Genomic DNA, 24,859 nt, shown 5'->3' with positions numbered 1-24,859 from the left:
GCTATAAATAGAAACTCCTCCATTTTGCTTCTTTCCTGCTTAAGCCTCTGTATTATGAATTTATACTAACAGGGGCATCTAACCAATGGACTGAGGTCTTTCCAATGCTTTGGAAGCAACCAGAGACGTATCAAGCCAGCAGCTTATTCCATCACTGCTACAAGCCTGAAATAAGAACTGAATGACTGTGCCCCTTGAATAGCCTCTGTCCACAGCTGGTGCAGCACCCATGGGTCATTCTGCACCCAGAGCACTCAGAAAGGGCCAGGACTGTAGCTTTTTTCATAGCCCTTGGCTATTTAGCCAGAGAAGGAACAGTGACAGGCCAGGATGGAATAGATGGCCCATGTTTTTCATCTCCCATATTGTTAGAGGGAATTTCAATTAGCTTGTGCTGTACGGTTCTCTGCGCAGCACAGGACAATAGCATTTGGGGTTTACACTCCAGAAGGGGCATGCACTTGATTGCTTGGCAGTTCCTTAGATGAAAGCCTTCCCATGCAGTACCGATTTCAGCGTCTGTATCTTTCTGCAGCTGGGTGTGTCCCTGCCTGTGTGTTTGCTGGAGGAGGCTTGAGGGCCTGGCTCGGCAGGACAGGGTGAGGGAGCCAAAGCTCGTGGAACCGACGGGCTCAGTGGAACCCCAGTACATCAGGTGGCACACTGAAAGGGGGGGAACCCATCGCTGTGGTGCAGCAAGCAGAGTCATGTGCACAGCTTATCGCTTTGAGACACTGGTGCTGATATTAAGTGTGTTGGCTAGAGAACAGTCAAAGTGGTCACCAGTTTGTTATTTTCTTTTTTCTTATTTCAGGCAAGGGAAGTAGGGACAGAAAAGTAGGAAAATGAGTGTAAGGGAAGCTACCGAGAAGTTAGAGCTCTGCAGGTTACAGGCAGAAGAGAGGGAGAAAGAGCACCAGAGAGAGGTAGAATTAATTACAGATAAAATAATAAGAAGCAGAAGAAGCCAGACAGAAAGCAGCCACTAGAGGGCCATGGCGGAAGAAGCAGCCAGGCAAAAAGCTGCCCTGTAATTGAAATATAAATAAATCAAAGCCCAGAAGCAAGTCATGGAACTGCGAGTGGAGGAGAGGAAAAAAGAGGGAGCATGAACTGGATTTGATAGAGAGGCAGTGTTAGAGACCTTCTTTCTTCACTTTCTCACTTCCCTGGTCCTTTTTTCATGAACAAAGACCAACAACACCCACAGTCCAAAGGAGCAAACAATTTGATGTTTATTGGAGTGAACTTCCAGCAGCTTAATTCCAAGTTCCTTTTTTCTCATTTTTGACTCCCAAGTTACTATATAAATTAGGGGCAAACAGGAAGTAACAGTCTCAGCTATACCTTAACCAATCATTTTACTGAAATTTGCCTAACCAATCCTAACATGTTGTAACATAATTAGCTAACCAATTGTATCCCACCACCTTAATTAGTTTACACCCAGCAAAATTAATTATACAGCAGACAGAAACAATCACAGAACCAGTCAGAGACAATGCAAATAAACAATAGCAAAGTGGGAACTAGAACGACAGAACAAGGGTTTCCCGACCGTGCCTATTGATAAGTGAGTTCTTACCAGACAGAAAACTATCAAACTAAATTTCCTTGTACATCATCTAGGCTCTTCCCTTTCTCTGGAGGTGACAGATCGGATCACCTTCCTAACAGCCCCAGATTGCCTGATTTCAATATGACTGGTTTGAAATGGGAGGATGTGACCGCTCGCTTCCCAGCTTATGGCTGCCTCTGTTACTTGGACAAAGGCCTTAGCCTAAGAACAGGGCCTCAGACTGTCACAGTGAGAGAAGGCCCTTATATGGATTTTATGCCTCTATAACTAGCTAAATGATAAAAAAAAAATTATAGGCCTTCACAGGCAGGCCTGAATACCTATATCCTAACACATGTCACTGGAGCGAGGTGCTGAACTAACCCTTCACTTCACAAACACCCTGATTATCCTCGCACGAAGGTGTTTGCTTTTCACGCTGTACACAATTGGGTTCATCAGTGGTGGGAGGAGCAGAGACATGTAGCCCAGAAGAATCTGAAGCAAGGGAGAAGAGCTATTCCCAAATCTGTGTATCACAGACAAGCTGATCTCTGGTGTGTAGAAGAGCAGGAGGGCACAGAGGTGGGAGACGCAAGTGTTCAGGGCCCTCAGGCGCTCCTTGAAGGACGCGATACTCAGCACTGTTTTTAAGATCATCACATAAGAGAGGAAGATGAGCAGCACATCCAATCCCATCTGGAACAGTTTAATAAACAATCCATAGATGCTGGTGACTGTGATATCTGAACAAGCCATCTTCATGACCTCCCGGTGCACACAGTAGCAATGGGAGAGGACATTGGCTCGACAGTATTGCAACCGTTTCAGGAGAAAGGGAAGTGGAAGTATTATGACCATCGCTCTTATCACAGCCACCAGTCCCATCTTGGCTATTCTCTGTGAGTTTAAGATGGAAGCGTATCTCAGCGGGTTATGGATCGCGATGTAGCGGTCAAAGGCCATCAACAAGAGCACGGAGGACTCAATGAATTGAAGCAAGTGGATGAAGAAGAGCTGGGCTAAACAGGCATCAAGCCTGATCTCCCTAGAGTTAAATAAATATATGCCCAGTATCGTCGGTATGGTCGTTATCGATATGCCAAGATCTGTGACAGCCAACATGGAAAGGAAAATGTACATGGGCTCCTGGAGGCTTGGATCTGTTTTTATAATGAACAGAATGACTGAATTTCCTACTATGGAAATAACATACATGAAGCAGAAGGGTATAGAAATCCAGAGATGTGCATCTCCATGACCTGGTAGCCCAGAGAAAAGGAATATTACAGATTTTAATCTGGTATCATTGATAGCTGACATAATATACTGGACAGGTTCAAGGAGTTCTGAAATGTCCTTCCTAAAAGAAAAATAAGATGAGATTAGATGATATTTAGCAAGAAATCATTCTGCTCTCAGTGTAAGTCTACAGACTCCCAGAGCGCAAGGTAGATAAGCAAAAAAATAGTGTTGGATTTACATGGATCTGGTGACTGTAGACCATCTCCCGCAGTAACCAGTGGCCATTTCCAGATGCTTCAGAAGAAGGTGGAAGAAGCCCTGAAAAAGGCAGCTATGAGATAACCTGCTCCCAGGGAGATTCCCCCTGACACCCACTAGTTAGACAAATTTGGTAGTGTAAATCAGGAAGATTTAGAGCCACTCCAAACCTTTTTTTAAAACAATCCTGTCTACTGTAATTGGATTTTCTGGTTACTCAGTCCCTCTTTGAATCCTGCTAAGCTCTTGGCCACATTGATATCTTGTGTCTGTGAGTTCTGCATTTTACCATTGTGATCTTAGAGCATAAAAACATAAGAGTGGCCATACTGGGTGAGACGAAAGGTCCATCTAGTCCTGTATCCTGTCTGCCGACAGTGGCCAATGCTTAGTGATCCATCATCCATGAATGTATGTAGTTCTCTTTTGAACTCTGGTATACCCTTCACACAGACACCCTTTCTGGCCCTGCACTTCTGAGTGTGACCCTTTGTATCATGCCAAAATGGTCATTTTATTTAGCTGTCCTGCACCGAAGCTATGTTTCAATGTCTTTTATGGCTTCATTATATACAATATTTTTTGTGCGCTCCTGACTGTTCCGATTATGCAACTGCCTTTTTCCAGCATATGGGATAAATTTTTAGGGTCAGGTCATTAATTGAATAACAGTGATATCAACAGCCTCATGTCAGAGTTTCATGTGTAAATTCAATCAGAACCAGTCTCTATTAACTCACCCTTACCAAATGCTTCCAGTGATATACTCTGACCCAAAGAAAGACTGCAAGAGAAGCTGAAGTGCTTTGCCTAGCCAACGCTGACAGAATTCAGAGACTTAGATCATCCTACAGGCTTCCTTTTATCCCCCAAAGACCTGCATCCTCTCCCCATGCAATGGTCTGTAGATATTTGGAAAATTAAAAGTTAACACTGACAGTTTTTTCAGCTGGGAAGGGGAGGAGTTGGCATCACAGATGGGTCAATATTTCAAACCCTGCTATTGCACTAATATCCACTTGAGAGTACAAGTTACTTCAGCCATGTTCATGTAATTGGTGACAGGGGTCGATTAGATAAAGCGTCTTTTACACTCCCCTTTCCTGCTCCTCAGCTAAACTCTTTGCTGAAACACAGGCCAGCGGTTCTGGTCTCTCATGACTTTTTGGAAAGTCTTGCACAAGCCTTGCAGAGTTATTGAATGCATAACCCTGAATGTAAGTGTTAGAAACAGCTTCTAGTCAGTTACCAGAAGACAGTATCACACAAATGTCCGCTGAACAAAGAATTAATAGAACAAACCCATTGAAAACAGTATGTGGAGCACTTCTGAAACACTTTCTAAAGCCAAAGCCATTAAGCAGTAAAGTTACCCCTGCTCCTTCCTGCAGAGATTCCAACAACTCTGCTGCTGGCTTTCAACATACAGGCCTAGCATGAAGGTTTGGTTTGTAATATTTGTATTACAATGAACAGTTTTGGCATAACATTTACACATCTGTACCTTAGTACAAACATGTCTATAGACCGCCGGGATCTAGCCTGGATATGGATAGAGAGCTCTTTAATGTTTTTAAGGAGGTAAATACTAATAGGAACTGTATGATCATGGGAGACTTTAACTTCCCGGATATAGATTGGGAAACAAATGCTAGTAATAATAATAGGGCTCAGCTTTTCCTAGACAAGATAGCTGATGAATTCCTTCATCAAGTAGTTGCTGAACCGACGAGGGGGGATGCCATTTTAGATCTGATTTTGGTGAGTAACGAGGACCTTGTTGAGGAAATAGTTGTAGGGGACAACCTTGGCTCGAGTGATCATGAGCTAATTCGTTTCAAAATAAATGGAAGAATAAACAAAATTGCATCTGAGACTAAGGTTTACGATTTCAAAAGGGCTAACTTTACTAAATAAAGGCGACTAGTTACTGAAGTGGACTGGACTAACATATTTAGGGATCTAAAGGCCGAAGACGCCTGGGGTTACTTCAGGTTGAAGTTGCAGGAGCTGTCAGAGGCCTGTATCTCGAGAAAGGGAAAACAGTTCGTAGGTAGCAGTTTTAGACCGAGCTGGATGAGCAAGCGTCTCAGAGGGGTGATTAAGAAAAAACAGAAAGCGTACAAGGACTGGAAAATGGGAGGGATCAGCAAAGAAACCTACCTTATTGAGGTCAGAGGGTGTAGGGAAGCAGTGAGAAAGGCAAAGAGCCGGGTGGAGATGGACCTAGCGAAGGGGATTAAAACCAATAGCAAAAGGTTTTTTAGCCATATAAATAGGAAGAAAACCAAGAAGGAAGAAGTGGGACCGCTTAAAACTTTAAACGGAGTGGAGATTAGGGATAATCTTGTCATGGCACAATATCTAAACAAATATTTTGCCTCGGTCTTTAATGAGGCTAATGAAGGGCTAAGGAATAGTGATAGAGGGACTGATGGGAATGAAGATATGGGGGTAGACATTACGGTATCTGAGGTAGAAGCCAAACTTGAACAGTTTAACGGAAGTAAATCAGGGGGCCCGGATAATCTTCATCCTAGAATATTAAGGGAATTGGCGAGTGAAATTGCAAGCCTGTTAGCGATGATTTTTAATAAATCTCTAAACTCGGGGGTTGTACCGTTTGACTGGAGATTAGCTAATATAGTTCCTATATTCAAGAAGGGGAAAAAAGTGACCCAGGTAACTACAGGCCTGTTAGTTTAACATCTGTAGTATGCAAAGTCATGGAAAAAATTTTAAAGGAGAGAGGTTTTGGACCTTGAGGCTGATGGCAACTGGGACAAATTACAGCATGGTTTTACGAAAGGTAGATCGTGCCAAACCAACCTGATCTCCTTCTTTGAGAAAGTAACAGATTTTTTAGACAAGGGAAATGCGGTGGATCTAATATATGTAGATTTCAGTAAGGCGTTTGATACTGTACCGCATGAGGAATTACTGGTTAAATTGGAAAAGATGGGGATCGAAATGAAAATCCAGAGGTGGATAAGGAGCTGGTTAAAGGGGAGACTGCAGAGGGTCGTATTGAAGGGTGATCTGTCGGGTTGGAGGGGGGTTACCAGTGGAGATCCTCAAGGTTCGGTTTTGGGTCCGATTTTATTTAATCTATTTATCGCTGACCTCGGAACCAAAAGTAGGAGTGGGCTGATAAAGTTTGCGGATGACACCAAGTTGGGAGGTATTGCCAATTCGGAAAAGGATAGGGATATCCTCCAGGGAGATTTGGATGACCTTGTAAACTGGAGTATTAGTAACAGGATGAAATTCAATAATGAGAAGTGTAAGGTTATGCATTTAGGGATGACTAACAAGATTGATCGTAGGATGACTATGAGTAGGCAATGTGATGTGGCCGTTAAAAAAGCTAATGTGGTCTTTGGATGCATTAGGCGAGGTATTTCTAGTAGAGATAAGGAGGTGCTAGTCCCGTTATATAAGGCGTTGGTGAGACCTCATTTGGAGTATTGTGTGCAGTTTTGGTCTCCCATGTTTAAGAAGGATGAATTCAAACTGGAACGGGTACAAAGAAGGGCCACTAGAATGATCCGAGGAATGGAAAGCCTGTGGTATGAAAGGAGACTTGAGGAGCTCGGTTTATTTTCCTTAACCAAAAGAAGGATAAGAGGAGATATGATTGCACTCTTTAAATATATCAGAGGGATAAATACCAGGGAAGGAGAGGAATTATTTCAACTCAGTGCTAATGTGGACACGAGGACAAACGGATATAAATTGTCAGTCAGGAAATTTAGGCTTGAAAGCAGACGAAGGTTTCTAACCATCAGAGGAGTGCAATTCTGGAACAGCCTACCGAGGGAAACAGTGGGGGCGAAGGACCTCCATGACTTGAAGATTAAGCTGGATAAGTTTATGGAGGGGATGGTATGATAGGATAACGGGTTTAGTCAATAGGTCAATAACGTGCCACACTGGTAATTAGTACAAAGGGTCAATGTGGGATATTGTTAGCCTTTTCCAGAGGGTCTGGCTGGAGAGTCTTGCCCGCATGCTCCGGGTTCAGCTGATTGCCATATTTGGGGTCGGGAAGGAATTTTCCTCCAGGGTAGATTGGCAGTGGCCCTGGAGGTTTTTCGCCTTCCTCCGAAGCATGGGGCAGGGGTCGCTTGCTGGTGGATTATCTGCTACTTGAAGTCTTTAAATCATGATTTGGAGCATTCAACAGCAGAGTCAAGGGAGAGAATGAGTTCAGGAGTGGGTGGATCAGCTTATGTGGCCTGCATCTTGCAGGAGGTCAGACTAGATGATCATAATGGTCCCTTCTGATCTTGAATTCTATGATTCTATGTCAACCACAGGTGCTGAACCCACTTGGAACTGCTTGGCAAGCACAGCTGACCCACAGTGTGCAGTAGCCCAGAGCCCAATCTGAGGGTGGGAGAATGGCGGGATTCCACCCCATGAGCGGGAAGGATGCAAGGCCTGACATTTGGCACTTGGAGACCAGAGAGGGGATGTGCCAGTAGCCCTGTCATTATAGTAAATATAGGGCAAAAATATGCTCTTTTGGACCTGTTACCACAAAGCAGTGCAGCTCTGAATTCCTGCCTTCACAATCAAGCCAGAAAATAAAACCCTTGAAAATTCATTTGCTGATTATATTTCCAGGAGCAAATAAACCTGAGTAGATTAGAGAACTAGTCCCTGACATTCCGTTGGGTCTCCTTTCACTGAGCCCCTGGCAGGAACGGGCCCAGAACACACGGCACCTGAAGAAATGGGACCCCTTGAGAAATCCTGACTTGGGGCATCAGTGTTTTAACACTCCAAGCTCAGGTTTCTGTGTGACATGAATAACTCACTAAGCACCTTACTGCCTGTCCTGCTGCCCTTGTAACAGAGTCACTCTGACAGCACAGCCTAGTTCTCTGTGGTGGCACAGAACATCTTTTAATCTGAACAATTTGCAGCCTTTACCCTCCATTTCACATTGTAAAGATAGTGAAAACTGCCAACGTACCCAATTCCTGCTAGAAGGGGAGCCGCTGACACCAGAGGTTTTCACCCTAAAGGACATGGAGTCATCGGAGAAGTAGCACAGGCAGCAGGCAGCGTCTGTTCAGACAGGGAGGCAAGTGTCTTTATGAAATAGGTTTGCATATTACCTTGGAGGCCACTTGGCCCTCAGGGAATCTCAGCTGCTTGGCTTCTTGTGCACCAGCTTTAACCCCGTCACAGCCAATGGCAAACTGCAGGAGGCTTAATCACAGGGGACATGGGGTGATGCTACCTAACTGGACTGCAGCGCCAGCCCTGCTGCAGGCTCTAGTCCTAGAATCCGGGCTTGTCATCACTGTTTGAATGGCTCTGATTAATCACATGGCTACTTCGAGGGCAGCTGAGTGGTAACGATGGTGCCATCACAGCTGTGATCTTGCTGAAATAAAATAAAATAGAATAATAATATGGGGCCTGATTACTCCCTGGCAGCCCCTTTCCTGCATTACAAACCCAGGGTGCAGGGCTGGGAAGGAAAGGGAGATTCCACAAGACTCTCGGCATGGAAATTTCCCTTGGATCCTTCCAGTAGGGGAGGACACTTCCCTTCTCTGTGAGGAACAAGGAATAAGGAGGAGGATTTTGGAGGGGAGTGTGGGAGTGACACGGGGATGCCGGGAGTTTCTGCACAGTCCCCAGACCAGTGTTTGCAGCCATTGCAAACAATGGAGCAACAGACACAGGAGCCTAATATTAAACGGTTTGGCTGGCAGAGAGCAGTCTGAGGGCAAAGGTCAGCTTCACACCTTGACCCCGTAACACACTGACCACAGAGCACTATGGTGACAGGGCCCAGGCTCACACGGGGTTCAACACAAACTGCTTCCATAAGAAAGGGGCAAACAGATGGGACGATGCTCTCAGAGACACAGGGAAACAAGCCTGGGTCGAAGCAGGGGTGTACCCAAGGGTAGGCAGGGTCGGCTCCAGACCCCAGCGCGCCAAGCGCACGCTTCGGGCAGCGTCCCGCGGGAGGGCGGCAGGCGGCTCCAGTGGACCTCCCACAGTCATGCCTGCGGAAGGTCTGCTGGTCCCGTGGCTGTGGTGGACCTCCCACAGATGTGCCTGCGGAGGTGCCGCTCGTCCCACGGTTCCGGTGGAGCATCCGCAGGCATGCCTGAAGAAGGTCCACCGAAGCCGCGGGAGAAGTGACCGCCAGAGCACCCCCCGTGGCGTGCCGCCCTGCTTGGGGTGGCGGAAATCCTAGAGCCACCCCTGTGGGTAGGCCTGGGTGGCCAGGGCCCATCCACTTAGCATCCAAGCCCAATCCACCAGCTGGGACTCCTGACTCCTGCTTGGTGCCCAGCTGTATCCCTCTCCTGCCAATCCGGAGCCCTGATTCCCAGGTCTCTTGCCCCAGATGGGGGTGTGCCTCGTGGGAGTGGGTTTGGGACAGTAGTGGATTAGCCATTGGTCCTGGGGCAATGATGTCACCCTGCTCCGTTCAGCCCACCTGCCACTCCTGTGGTGAAGCGAGGTCTGGGTACAGGAGATTGGCTCCCTCCCGCCACCCGGCTACCAGAGAGTGGGTGGGGGCACTGGAATAACGCTGGGTGGTAGCAGTGGGGCAAGCCCAGCATCCCAGAATTGCTGGGTGGGGGAAGCAGAATAAGCCCCCACTGCCTGACCACGTGCCCTGACCCCACTCCCCAGCAGGAGCACGGGATGCAAACCCCTGCGTCCTTCTCCCCATTTACCCCTAGGAGGGGGGCTGCAGATAGGATGGAGAAGGAACCTTAGTTTTCCAGGTTGAGCCAGGGCCACACAAAACCCTAATCTGCCCCTGTAGGGGGCGTTGGGGCTCCTGAAAGCTGGTCCCACCCAGTTTTCCTGTTCTAGCCACACCACTGGTCCCATGAGCCCCTTGGCTTCCTAAAAGAATGGAAGTTGGATAATTTCTGTTTCTCTATCTTCAGAGCAAAGCGTGAGTAACTTAGCTCGTAGTGATATGTGAGCAGGGCCGGATTTACTCTTCTGGGGGCCCAGGGCTATTAGAATTTGTGGGGCCCCCTAGGCTCAAGGGTGGGCACAAAGAAGTGGGGTTCAGAGTGCAGGAGGGGGCTGCGGTTTAGGCAGGAGGGTGGGTGCAGGAGAGGGTGAGGGCTCCAACTGTGGGTGCGGGCTCTGGGGTGGGTCTGAGGATGAGACATTTGGAGTACAGGAGGGGGCTCAGTGCAGGGGGTTGGGGTGGGGGTGCGGGGTCTGGCCAGGAGGTTTGGTGCGGGAGAGGGCTCACGGTTGGTGTGTGGGGGTCTGGGTGGGTCTTAGGGTTCAGCAGCAGGCTGGCGGGTTGGGTGCACAAGGGGGATCAGGGCTGGGACAGGGGTTGCAGTGCAGGGCGCTTACCGGGGGCAGGTCCCGTTTGGTGCGGGTTCCAGTGGCTCTGTGCTTGCCTACAGGTAACACCCCCTGCAGCTGCGGCAGGAGCTTCCTGACACTTGCAGTGACCTGGCTCCAGCCAGGGGGCGGGGGACGGCAGCTCCCTGTCACTCATTCCCAGCTTCTGGGAAACTGGCTCAGGACACCATATCTTCCCCTCGTGGCTAATAGCCATTGAGGGACCTGTCCTCCATGAACTTATCTAGTTCTTTTTTGAACCCTGTTATTGTCTTGGCCTTCACAACATCCTCCGGCAAGGAGTTCCACGGGTTGACTTCGTTGTGTGAGGAAATACTTCATTTTATTTGTTTTAAACCTGCTGCCTATTAATTTCATTGGGTGGCCCCTAGTTCTTGTGTTATAAGAAGTAGTTTTGACAGGTTGGATCACAGAAACCCCCTTGGGAACTACCAACTGATGTACCAAAACAGCTGCCCTTGCTTTCCCTGCCAGCTTGAGACTCCAGCACCCTGTCTGCCATGCCACAGCGGAGTTTAGAGCAGCCTGGGCATTGGGCTAACCTCTGCCTGACTTTAACAGCTTCCCATTGCACAGCACACTCTGGCCATGTCAGTGCGGATCAGGGCAACCACAGAGTGACCCCTGGGGGCTTGAGGTGGCCCCGCAGGCGCCCTGTTCTTCTTACTAATGTCCTTGCAATGCCTTACTCTCAGCCTGGAGTATTTAAAACAAGAGCTGCCTTTGAGGGGTCACATTTATTCAGTCTTCTCCAACACACAAGGTCTCCTGTGCTCCAACTTGACCAGTCTGCTTTACTCATGAACACCCTACCATCCCCGTTGCTGGTGTCTGCATTGCTTCAGACTTGCTGCAACCCCTTTTCCCTTGAGCCCCCGCCCCACCCATCTCTTACCACTAGGCCCTGCCCCTGCTCCTCCACTTCCTCTGAGGCTCCACCTCCCAGCCTCGCCAGAGCTGGGTCGTGGTAAGAGCTAATGTGATGTTCTCTCATCAAAATATGACCACATAGATCACTTTCGCCACCGCTGTTATATATTTCCAACACACTCAGATGTCTCTGAGAAGGTTGCGATTTGCTGGTTATGGTTGTGCTATCTCTATGCATGTATCATTTTTGTATTTGAAAGTATGACTATTGTGTCTATACCTGGAATTCAAATGTTTGCTCCTGGGGTAATGCCCACCAAGTAATTAGCCTGCAAATCTTGGAGGGACTATTCAAATTAAGGGATCCTCAAGAAACACTTAACTGACAATGTACCATGGGAGACGCCCATCTACACTGAATGGACTGTCCTGGAAATGTTCTGTCGGGCTATAGGCAATAATTTCCTGCTGTAACTAAGCAAGATTATGCATGGACGTGTGAGTTGCCCATGTCATTCCAAACCCCAGCTTGTCTCCTGTAATTTCCCACTAGCTGTGCTGAGGGCTGTGTTAGAAACAGTAGGTTTCCCTCGACATGGCCGACGCTATAAAAGGCAATAAATAGAAACACCTCCATTTTGCTTCTTTCCTGATCAAGCCGGCGGGCTCAGTGGAATCCCAGTACATCAGGTGGCACCCCTGCCCAAGCCTCTGGACTATGAATTTATACTAACGGGAGCATTTAACCAATGGACTGAGGTCTTTACAATGATTTGGAAGCAACCAGAGACGTATCAAGCCAGCAGCTTATTCCATCACTACTACAAGCTTGAAATAAGAACTGAATGACTGTGCCCCTTGAATAGCCTCTGTCCACAGCTGGTGCAGCACCCATGCGTCATTCTGCACCCAGAGCACTCAGAAAGGGCCAGGACTGCAGCTTTTTTCATAGCCCTTGGCTATTTAGCCAGAGAAGGAACAGTGACAGGCCAGGATGGAATAGATGGCTCATGTTTTTCATCTCCCAGAATGTTAGAGGGAATTTCAATTAGCTTGTGCTGTACGGTTCTCTGCGCAGCACAGGACAATAGCTTTTGGGGTTTACACTCCAGAGGGGGCATGCACTTGATTGCTTGGCAGTTCCTTAGATGAAAGCCTTCCCATGCAGTACCGATTTCAGCGTCTGTATCTTTCTGCAGCTGGGTGTGTCCCTGCCTGTGTGTTTGCTGGAGGAGGCTTGAGGGCCTGGCTCGGCAGGACATGGTGAGGGAGCCAAAGCTGGTGGAACCGCCGGGCTCAGTGGAACCCCAGTACCTCAGGTGGCACACTGAAAGTGGGGGAACCCATCGCTGTGGTGCAGCAAGCAGAGTCATGTGCACAGCTTATCGCTTTGAGACACTGGTGCTGATTTTAAATGTGTTGGCTAGAGAACAGTCAAAGTGGTCACCAGTTTGTTATTTTCTGTTTTCTTATTTCAGACAAGGGAAGTAGGGACAGAAAAGTAGGAAAATGAGTGTAAGGGAAGCTACCGAGAAGTTAGAGCTCTGCAGGTTACAGGCAGAAGAGAGGGAGAAAGAGCACCAGAGAGAGGTAGAATTAATTACAGATAAAATAATAAGAAGCAGAAGAAGCCAGACAGAAAGCAGCCACCAGAGGGCCATGGAGGAAGAAGCAGCCAGGCAAAAAGCTGCCCTGTAATTGAAAGATAAAGAAATCAAAGCCCAGAAGCAAGTCATGGAACTGCGAGCGGAGGAGAGGAAAAAAGAGGGAGCATGAACTGGATTTGATAGAGAGGCAGTGTTAGAGAGCTTCTTTCTTCACTTTCTCACTTCCCTGGTCCTTTTTTCATGAACAAAGAACAACAACACCCACAGTCCGAAGGTGAAAACAATTCGATGTTTATTGGGGTGAACTTCCAGCAGCTTAAATCCAAGTTCCTTTTTTCTCATTTTTGACTCCCAACTTACTTCCTGTTTGCCCCTAATTTATATAGTAACAGTCTCAGCTAGACCTTAACCAATCATTTTACTGAAATTTGCCTAACCAATCCTAACATGTTGTAACATAATTAGCTAACCTATTGTAGCCCACCACCTTAATTAGTTTACACCCAGCAAAATTAATTATACAGCAGACAGAAACAATCACAGAACCAGACAGAGACCATGCAAATAAACAATAGCAAAGTGGGAACTAGAACGACAGAACAAGGGTTTCCCAACCGTGTCTATTGATACATGAGTTCTTACCAGACAGAAAACTATCAAACTAAATTTCCTTGTACATTGTCTAGGCTCTTCCCTTTCTCTGGAGGTGACAGATCGGATCACTTTCCTAACAACCCCAGATTGCCTGATTTCAATATGACTGGTTTGAAATGGGATGATGTGACTGTTCGCTTCCCAGTTTATGGCTGCCTCTGTTGCATGGCCAAAGGCATTAGCCTAAGAACAGGGCCTTAGACTGTCACAGTGAGAGAAGGCCCTTATATGGATTTTATGCCTCTATAACTAGCTAAATGATAAAAAAAAATTATAGGCCTTCACAGGCAGGCCTGAATACCTATATCCTAACACATGTCACTGGAGCGAGGTGCTGAACTAACCCTTCACTTCACAAACACCCTGATTATCCTCGCACGAAGGTGTTTGCTTTTCACGCTGTACACAATTGGGTTCATCAGCGGTGGGAGAAGCAGAGACATGTAGCCCAGGAGAGTCTGAAGCAAGGGATAAGAGCCCTTCCCGAATCTGTGTATCACAGACAAGCTTATCTCAGGTGTGTAGAAGATCAGGAGGGCACAGAGGTGGGAGACGCAGGTGTTCAGGGCCCTCAGGCGCTCCTCGAAGGAAGCGATGCTCAGTACTGTTTTGAGGATCATCACATAAGAGAAGAAGATGAGCAGCGAGTCCAACCCCATCTGGAAGAGTTTAGTAAACAATCCATAGATGCTGGTGACTGTGATATCGGAACAAGCCATGTTCATGACCTCCCGGTGCACACAGTAGGAATGGGAAAGGACATTGGCTCGACAGTATTGCAACCGTTTCAGGAGAAAGGGAAGTGGAAGTACTAGGACCATCACTCTTAGCACAGCCACCAGTCCCATCTTGGCTATTCTCTGTGAGTTTAAGATGGAAGCATATCTCAGCGGGTTATGGATTGCGATGAACCGGTCAAAGGCCATCAACAAGAGCATGGAGGATTCAATGTATTGAAGCAAGTGGATGAAGAAGAGCTGGGCTAAACAGGCATCGAGGCTGATCTCCCTAGACTTAAACAAGTATATGCCCAGTATTGTAGGTATGGTGGTTATTGATATGCCAAAGTCTGTGACAGCCAACATGGAAAGGAAATTGTACATGGGCTCATGGAGGCTTCGATCTGTTTTTATAATGAACAGAATGACTGAATTTCCTACTATTGAAATAACATACATGAAGCACAAGAGGATAGAAATCCAGAGATGTGCATCTCCATGACCTGGTAGCCCAGAGAGAAGGAATATTACAGATTTTAATTTGGTATCATTGATAGCTGACATAATATACTGGGCAGGTCCGAGGAGTTCTGAAATGTCCTTCCTAAAAGAAAAATAAGATGAGATTAGATGATATTTAGCAAGAAATCATTCTGCTTTCAGTGTAAGTCTACAGACTCCCAGAGCGCAAGGTAGATAAGCAAAAGTGTTGGATTTATATGGATCTGATTAGTCAGATTGGATCAGACTTGCACTCCATCTACCCCAGTAACCAGTGGCCATTTCCAGATGCTTCAGAAGAAGGTGGAAGAAGCCCTGAAATAGGCAGCTATAAGGTAAAGTGCTCCCAGGGAGATTCCCCCTTACACCCATAAGTTAGACTTATTTTATGGTGTAAATCAGGAAGGTTTAGAGCCACTCCAAATCTTTTTTTAAATAATCCTCTACTCTAATTGGATTTTCTGGTTATTCAGTCCCCCTTTGAATCCTGCTAAGCTCTTGGCCCCATTGATATCTTGTGGCTGTGAGTTCCACAGCTTACTTGATCGCTGTATGATTTTACCTTTGTGATCTTAGAGCATAAAAAACATAAGAGTGGCCATACTGGGTCACACGAAAGGTGCATCTAGCCCAGTATCTTATCTTTGACGGTAGCTTATGCCAGGTGCCCCACAGAGAATGAACAGAACAGGTCATCATCAAGTGATCCATTGTCCATTAATGTATATAGTTCTTTTTTGAACTCTGTTATACCCTTCACACAGACACCCTTTCTGGCCCTCCACTTCTGAGTGTGGCCCCTTGTATCATGCCATGTGTGTAAATACAGGGCAAGCTCATGGTGAATATGGTCATTGTATTTATCTGTCCTGCACTGTTGCTATTTTTCAATGTGATTTATAGCTTCATTATATTAATTATTTTTTGTGTGCTCCTGACAATTCAGATTATGCAACTGCCTCTTTCCAGCCTATGGGATAAATTTTTAGGGACAGGTCCTTAATTGAATAACAGTGATATCAACAGCCTCATGTCAGAGTTTCATGTGTAAGTTCAATCAGAACCAGGCTCTGTTAACTCACCCTTACCAAATGCTTCCAGTGATACACTCTGACCCCGAAGAAACCCTGCAAGAGAAGCTGAAGTGCTTTGCTTGGCCAACGTTGACGGAATGCAGAGACTTCAATCATCCTACAGGCTTCTCTTTATCCCCGCAAGACCTGCATCCTCTCCCCATGCAACGGTCTGTAGATATTTGGAAAATTACAAGTTAAAACTGACAGTTCTTTCAGCTGGGCAGGGGAGGAGTTGGCATCACAAATGGGTCAATACGCCCAAAACTGGTATTGCACTAATATCCACTTGAGTGTACAAGTTACTTCAGCCATTTTCATGTAATTAGTGATGGGGGTCGATTAGATAAAACGTCTTTTACACTCCCCTTTCCTGCTCCTCAGCTAAACTCTTTGCTGAAACACAGACCAGCAGTTCTGGTCTCTCATGACTTTTTGGAAAGTCTTGCACAAGCCTTGTAGAATTATTGAGTGTACGACCCTGAATGTAAGTGTTACAACAGCTTCTAGTCAGTTACCAGGAGAGAGTATCACACAAATGTCCACCAACCAAAGAGTTAAAGCATAAACCCATTGCAAACACTATATGGAGAACTTCTGAAACACTTTCTAAAGCCAAAGCCATTAAGTAGTAAATTTACCCCTGCTCCTTCCTGCGGAGATTCCAACAACTCTGCTGCTTGATTTCGATATACAGGCATGGCATGAAAGTTTGGTTTGCAATATTTGTATTACAATGACTAGTTTTGACATAACATTTACACATCTGTACCTTAGTACACACATGTCAACCACAGATGCTGAACCCACTTGGACCTGCTCGGGAAGCACAGTTGACCCACAGTGTGCAGTAGCCCATAGCCCAGTCTGAGGGTGGGAGAAAGGAGGGATTCCATCCCATGTGCAGGAAGGCTACAAGGCCTGACATTTGGCACTCAGAGACCAGAGAGGGGGAAGAGATGCCAGTAGCCCTGTAACTATATCAACTATAGAGCAAAAATATGCCCTCTGAGACGTGTTACCACAAAGCATTGCAGCTCGGAAATCCTGCCTTCACAATCAAGAATAAAAGCTTTGAAAATGCATTTGCTGATTAAATTTCCAGGAGCAAATAAACCTGAGTAGATTTGAGAATTTGTCCCTGATATTCCGTGGAGTCACCTCTCCCTCAGCCCCTGGCAGGTTCGGGCCCAGAACAGACGGCACCTGTAGAAATGGGACCCCTTGAGAAATCCTGACTTGGGGCATCATGCTTTTAACACTCCAAGCTCATGTTTCTGTGTAACTTGAATAACTCACTAAGCACCTTGCTCCCTGTCCTCCTGCCCCTGTTACAGAGTCATTATGACAGCGCAGACTAGTTCACTGCGGTGGCACAGAACATCTTCAAATTTGAACAGCCTGCAGCCTTTACGCTTCACTTCACATTGTAAAGATAGTGAAACCTGCCAACGTACCCAACTCCTGCTAGAAAGGGAGCTGCTTGCAGCAGAAGTTTTCACCCTAAAGGACAAGGAGTCATCGGAGAGGTAGCACAGGCAGCAGGCAGTGTCTGTTCAGATATGGAGGTAAGTGTCTTTATGAAGCCTGTCTGCACATTCCCGTGGGGGCCACTTGGCCCTCAGGGCATCTCAGCCACTTGGCTTCGTGTGCACCAGCTTTAACCCCCGTTATGGCCAATGGCAAACTGCAGGAGGCCAAATCACAGGGGACATGTGGTGATGCTACCTAATTGGACTGCAGCGCCGGCCCTGCTGCAGGCTCTGTTCCTGGAATCTGGGCTTGTCATCACTGTTTGAATGGTTCTGATTAGTCACATGGCTACTTCAAGGGCGGCCGAGTGGTAATGATTGTGCAGTCACAGCTGTGATCTTGCTGAAATAAAATAAAATAGAATAATAATATGGGCGCTGATTACTCTCTGGCAGCCCCTTTCCTTCATTACAAACCCAGGGTGCAGGGCTGGGAAGGGAAGGGAGATTCCATAAGGCTCTCTACATAGAAATTTCCCTTGGATCCTTCCAGTAGGAGAGGACACTTCCCTTCTCCATGAGGAACAAGGAATAAAGAGGATGATTTTGGAGGGGAGTGTAGGAGTGTCACGGGGACGGCAGGAGTTTCTGCACAGTCACCAGACCAGTGTTTGCAGCCATTGCAAACAATGAAGCAACAGACACAGGAGCCTCACATTAAACGGTCTGGCTGGCAGGGAGCAGTCTGAGGGCAAAGGTCAGCTTCACACCTTGACCCTGTAACACACTGAGCACAGAGCACTATGGTGACAGGGCCCAGGCTCACACGGGGTTCAGCTTCCACAAGAATGGGGCAAACAGATGGGAAGATGCTCTCAGAAACACAGGAAACAAGGCTGGGTCGAAGCAGGGGTGTAGACATGGGTGGGCCTGAAGGGCCACGGCCACCCACTTAAAATCCAAGCTCAATCCACCAGCTGGGACTCCCAACTCCAGTTTGGTGCCCAGCTGTATCCCTCTCCTGCCGATCCGGAACTCTGATTCCCAGGTCTCTTGCCCCAGATGGGGTTGTGCCTCGTGGGTGTGGTTTTGGGCCAGTAGTGGATTATTTGGGCAAATGGTGTCACCCTGCTCTGTTTGGCCCATCTGCCATTCCTGCGATGAAGCGAGATCTGGGTATGGGAGATTGGCCCCCTCCCCGCCACCCAGCTACCAGACAGTGGGTCGGGGCACTGGAATAGCGCTGGGCGGTAGCAGTGGAGCAAGACCAGCATCTCAGAATTGCTGGGTGAGGGAAGCAGAATAAGCTCCCACTGCCTGACCGTGTGTCCTGACCCCACTCCCCGGCAGGAGCACGGGATGCAACCCCCTGCGTCCTTGACCCCATTTCCCCCTAGGAGGGGGGCTACAGACGGGATGGAGAGGGAACCTTAATTTTCCTGGTTGAGTCAGGGCCACACAAAATCCTAATCTGCCCCTGTAGGGGGAGATGGGGCTCCTGAAAGCTGGTCCCACCCAGTTTTCCTGTTCTAGCCACACCACTGGTCCCGTGAGCCCCTTGGCTTGTCAAAATAATGTAAGTTGGATCATTTCTGTTTCTCTATCTTCAGAGCAAAGCCTGTGTAACTTAGCTCGTAGTGATATGTGAGCAAGGCCAGATTAACTCTTCTGGGGGCTCAGGGCTATTAGAATTTGTAGCCTCCCCTAGGCTCCAGGGTGGGGACAAAGTAGAGAGGTTCAGAGTTCGGAACGGGGCTAGGGGTTGAGGCAGAAGGGTGGGTGCAGAAGAGGGTGAGGGCTCCAACCTAGATGTGGGCTCTCGGGTGGGTCAGAGGATGAGGCGTTTGGAGTGCAGGAGGGGGCTCAGGGCAGGGGTTTGGGGTGGGGGTCCCAAGAGCTGTTGCAGGGGTCATCTTGCTGAAATGAATAATAAGAATAAGAATAAGAATTACAAACCTTGAGTGCAAGCCAGGGAAGGGAGAATCCACAATGCTACATACATGAAAATTACCCTTGGATTGTTATTGCTATGGGAGGTTGTGGAATCTCCATCACTGGAGATTTTTAAGGTTATGTTATACAAATCACTGTCTGGAATGGTCTAGATAATACTTAGTCCTGCTGTGAGCTCAGTGGACGAGACTAGATAACCTCTTGAGGTCCCTTGCAGTCCTGCAAATTTCCCTGAGGAATAACAGGGGGACCCAGGATACAGGGATTCCCAAAGTTATGCACAGATGTCAGTGATCCTCTGAGAGCTAGGCCTACCCACCCACAATCTCTGGGCCTCCACAACTGCTCTAGGATGCTCTCCAGCTCCCTGCTAGCACAGGCTCATCAGAGATGTGCTACCAGGGACTGTCACAGCAGCCACTGCCTGCAGGATCTGCTGAAGGGGCCTTGTACAGGGTGCAGGGGGCTCCACAGAGATGGGAAGGCTGGTTAGACTAGCTGATGGGCACAATACCCCAGTCATAGAATAGTCAGGAGATTTTGATCTTTCCATACCCAGAGTGCAGCCATAGACTCCATCAGTGCCACCTTCATTTATGTTATGAGGAAGAGGCAGACGAAAAGGCTCCAGTTTCTTTTGGGGATCCAGGCAGCTGCAACTGAAAATTTAAACAGCAAATGCATTTGAAAAGTTCTTATGCTCTGGCTTGATTGTGAACACAGGAATTCAGAGCTGTTTTGCTCTGTGGTAACAGGTCCGATAGGGCATATTTCTGTTTCCTTACTAGCTGAGGGCACCAGCTTTTTTGCTGTATAGTTAACCTTCACAGTTACAGAGATACCAGCATCTCTTCCCCCTCTCTGGTCTCTGAGTGCCAGATGTCAGACCTTGACCATGTAGCCTTTCCTCTCATGATGTGGAATCCCTCCATTCTTCCACCCTCTGACTGGGCGCTGGGCTACAGCACATTTTGAGTCAACCATGCTTGCAGAGCAGGTCCGAATGGGCTCAGTGCCTGTGGTTGACGTGTGTGCTAAGGTACAGATGTGTAAATGTTATTCCAAAACTTTTTTATTATATCAAAAGCCAGAAGCAGAGTTGTTAGAATCTCTACAGGAAGGAGCAGGGGTAACTTTAGTGCTTAATGGCTTTTGCTTCAGAAAGTATTTCAGAAGTGCTCCACATACCATTTATAATGGGTTAGTGTTATTAACTCTTTCTTCAGTGAACAATTGTATGATATTGTCGCCTGGTAACTGACTAGAAGCTGTTTCTAACACTTATATTCATTATACCGGGGTAGAGGTGTATCTACAGATGGTTGCATGGGGAGAGGATGCACGTCCTGTGAGGAGGTAGAGGATCCTGTAGGATGATCGAACTCTCTGGAATCCGTCAACATAGGCTGGGCAAAACACTTCAGCTTCTCTTGGAGGGATTCTTGGGGGTCAGAGTGTATCACTGGGAGGATTTTGTAAGGGAAAGTTAATAAAGCCTGGTTCTGATTGAATTTACACATTTAAATCTAGAGTGAGACTGTTGATGTTAATGGTATTGAATTAAGAACCTGACCCTAAGTATTTATTCCATATCCTGGAAAGAGGCAGTCATGTAATCTGGACTGTCAGGAGCACAGAAAAAAATATGAAGGGTGTGATAGGGTTCAAAAAAGAACTAGACACATTGAGGGAGGATGGGGGGGGAAGGATAGCTCAGTGGTTTGAGCATTGTCCTGCTAAACCCAGTATTATGAGTTCAATCCTTGAAGGGACCACTTAGGGATCTGGGGCAAAAATTGGTCCTGCTAGTGAAGGCACAGGGCTGGACTCAATGACCTTTCAAGGTTCCTTCCAGTTTTACGAGATTGGTATATCTCCAAATATTTTATTAGCCAGGATGGGCAGGGATGTGTTCCCTAGCCTTGGTTTGCCAGAAGCTGGGAAAGAGCAATAGGGGATGGATCACTTGATGATTCCCTGTTCTGTTCATTCCCTCTGGAGCACCTGGAATTGGCCACTGTTGAAGACAGGATACTTTGGTCTGACCCAGCATGGCCACTCTTACGTTTTTATGTTCTAAGGTTACAATGGTAAAATCATACAGTGCTCAAGTAGGCTGCAGAACTCAGAGCCACAATATATCATGGGGGCCAAGAGCTTAGCAGGATTCAAAGAGGGACTGATTAACCAGAAAATCCATTTACAGTAGGGAGGATCGTTTTAAAAAAAAGTTTCCAAGGGGCTCTAAACCTTCCAGATTTCCACCACAAAATACATCTAGCTAGTGGGTGTCAGGGAGAAATTACCTGGGAGCAGGTTATCTCATAGCTGTCTATTGCAGGGTTTCTTCCACCTTCCTCTGCACCATCTGGACATGGCCATAGGTTCCTGGGCTAGATGGACTACAAGTCTGACAGTTCCTATCTTCCTATCGGTGATGTACATCCAAGACTAAGTTTTTGCTTTTCTACCTTGAGCTGTAGATTTGCGCTGAGAGCAGAGTGATTTTTCGTCAAATATCATCTAATCGCCTCTTTTTCTTTTCTTTCTTTAAGGTAGATAATTTCAGAACTCTTCAGATTGGCCAGTAAATTATGTCCGCTGTCAATGACACCAAATTCAACTCTGCAGTGTTCCTTCTCACCGGGATACCTGGGCAGGAAGACGTCCATCTCTGGATCTCTATCCCCTTCTGCTTAATGTATGTTATTTCGATAGTAGGAAATTCAGTCATTCTGTTCATTTCAAAAACAGATCGAAGCCTCCATGAGCCCATGTACATTTTCCTTTCCATGTTGGCCTTCACAGACCTTGGCATATCGATAATCACCATGCCGACAATATTGGGCATATACTTGTTTAACTCTAGGGAGATCAGCCTTGATGCCTGTTTTGCCCAGCTGTTCTTCATCCATTTGCTTCAATGCATTGAATCCTCTGTGCTCTTGTTGATGGCTTTTGACCGCTTCATCGCGATCTGTAACCCGCTGAGATATGCTTCCATCTTAACCCTGCTGACAATAGCTAAAATAGGACTGGTGGTTTTGCTAAGAGCAATGGCAATAATACTTCCACTTCCCTTTCTCCTGAAACGGTTCCGATACTGTTGAGCCAATGTCCTCTGCCATTTCTTCTGTCTACACCAGGAGGTCATGAAGATGGCTTGTTCAGATATCACAGTCAACAGCATCTATGGATTGTTTACTAAACTCTTCCAGATGGGGTTGGACTCGCTGCTCATTTTCCTCTCATATGTGATGATCCTCAAAACAATGCTGAGCATCGTGTCCCAGAAGGAATGCCTGAGGGGTCCTGAACACCTGCGTCTCCCACCTCTGTGCCCTCCTGCTCTTCTTCACACCAGAAAGCAGCTTGTCAGTGATACACAGATTTGTGAAGGGCTCTTCTCCCTTGCTTCAGATTCTCCTGGGCTACATCTCCCTGCTTCTCCCACCGCTGATGAACCAATTGTGTACAGCGTGAAAAGAAAACACCTTCGTGCGAGGATAATCAGGGTGTTTGTCAAGTGAAGGGTCAATTCATCAACTGGCTCCAGCAGTGGTGACACTGGAAATGAAAATCAGGGGCCACCTATTCCATTCTGGACCTTAGCACCGAGATGACATGCGCTTCTGATCTCCACTCTGTAGAGAGATATTTGGGCGGGATCTAAGGCCTGGAATAATGGGAGAGGAGCTGGTGAGGGACCACTGTGACCATGGAGATAGCATTATGTATAAAGTGGTTTCTTTGTTGACAGCCAGGGGACCGGTGAGATGTTGGTCCATAAAGAACCATGTTTTGGGCTGCTCTGATCTCAGAATTCCTGTTGATAGAGTCAATACGGAGAAGAGATGTGGATGTTGTTTCCCATTACACCTGTCACTCTCCCAGCTCGTGTTAAAGATTTAGGGACCATGAAAAATGCTGCAGAGCTGTTGTGCAGTCACAGTCCCGGCCCTTCCTGAGTGCTCTGGGTTCTGCGTGATTCATGGGGGCTGCACCAGCTGTGGAAATGGGCTATTCTAGCGGCAGGGACACCCACCATTCCCCCACGCCCTCAGCCAGGTGCTTGTGACTGAGTCATCTCAGAAACATGATTAATGCAAGAGGCTCAAGAGAAGCCATTTAAGCAGCCCTCTCCTCCACCCCTGTTGATAGCTCTGCACACCGCACACCTGCTGGGTCCACTCCCCTCTGAGACACAACAGAGCTGCATGTGTGAGTGAGGGTCTGACACAAGAGTCCGGGCAAGAGGCTCAGGCATAGATTGTCTCTCTGTTCACTCCCTTTGTGCTGCCTCAGCAATGCAAAGGGGTGAAATTGGTCCTCAGGTGCCCCACAGAGCCACGTCTAGCTCCAATCCCAGCCCAGCCCATTCAGTGTAAGGTGAACCCCTTTTCAAGAGGGAAAAATTGAGACAGATGTAGGAGTCCTGACCACTCTGTGATGATACACATACCCCACTTCTTCCCTCTGGAGGCCTCACCCCCTGCTCCTCCTCTTCACCCAAGACTACACCCCCAGGTCCTCCTCATTACCCGAGTCTCCACCCCCACTCCAGGCCAGAAGCCAGAGCTGGGCCATGGAAAGAGCTGAAAAGAGAGTCAGAGCCACTGTGATGAGCCCCAGTTCCTCCACCTGCCCTGGGAAGGGGACCGGGGGACAAGAGAATGCGTCATCCTATGCCTCTGCCCCTCAGGTTGCATCCCTAGAGAAGATGGAGAGTCTGGAAACCCCACAGCAGCCTGGGCTCCTGGGGTAGATGTAACCGTGCTTTTGTGGGTCACAACTACAAATACCAAATTCAGGACAAACTGCTGAGAAATAGGGCAGACAGACCCCAAAACTGGTGATTATTCTCCCATGACATATAGCAAAGCAGCAGCAGAAAGTTAACTACTGTTTCACCACACTGGTTAACAAAAAGTCATAAAAGCAGTTTCCTTAGATATCCCATTCCTTATATCCCCATCAAAAACAGCAGATTGAAAGATGTGTTGTTCTTTAAAACCAGTTTAATGTAAGAACAGGTGCTTCTCATCAAAAAGGACCAGCCACATAACCAGTCAATATGTAACTCAGATCTTACCCAAAAATTATGCTGATGCCAGTCCTTTGGTCAGGGTTTTTTGCTGCCCCAAGCACGGCAGTCAGGCGGCCTTCAACGGTGTTTCTGTGGGAGGTCCGCTGGTCCCGCTGGTCCCGCACCTTAGGCGTGCCCGCCGCCGAATTGCTGCCGAAGCCGCGGGACCGAGGGACCTCCCGCAGGCATGCCACCAAAGGCTGCCTGACTTCAGCCCTCTCAGCGACTGGCAGGCCGCCCCCCGCGGCTTGCCGTCCCAGGCACATGCTTGCTACACTGGTGCCTGGAGCCTCTCCTGCCTTTGGTATCTAAAATCTAAAGGTTTATTTAAAGAAGAAAGAAAGAAAGAAAGACATGAGAGTTAAAATTGGTTAAAGGATTCAAATATGTACAATAAATGCAAAGTTCTTATTTCAGGCTTGTAGCAGTGATGGAATAAGCTGATGGCTTGATACGTCTCTGGTTGTTTCTAAATCATTAGAAGGA

General features: G+C 47.4%; 2 protein-coding genes across 2 annotated transcripts; both read right to left on the bottom strand.

Annotated features, from left to right (window-relative positions):
- Positions 1-1,945: 1,945 nt before the first annotated feature.
- On the bottom strand, positions 1,946-2,881 carry LOC123362143 (olfactory receptor 51G2-like). Its single transcript, XM_045002487.1, has one exon. It carries the CDS (start codon positions 2,879-2,881, stop codon positions 1,946-1,948), a length of 936 nt encoding a protein of 311 aa, XP_044858422.1.
- An 11,035-nt stretch (positions 2,882-13,916) lies between these two features.
- LOC123369391 (olfactory receptor 51G2-like) lies at positions 13,917-14,852 on the bottom strand. Its single transcript, XM_045014942.1, has one exon. The coding sequence runs from the start codon at positions 14,850-14,852 to the stop codon at positions 13,917-13,919; it is 936 nt and encodes a 311-aa protein (XP_044870877.1).
- Between the last annotated feature and the right edge of the window lie 10,007 nt (positions 14,853-24,859).

Source organism: Mauremys mutica, chromosome 1, assembly GCF_020497125.1.
Source record: "Mauremys mutica isolate MM-2020 ecotype Southern chromosome 1, ASM2049712v1, whole genome shotgun sequence".
Lineage (NCBI taxonomy): Eukaryota > Metazoa > Chordata > Testudines > Geoemydidae > Mauremys > Mauremys mutica.
Note: the sequence above shows the minus strand (reverse complement) of the source record. Positions and strands in the feature narration are given on the sequence as shown.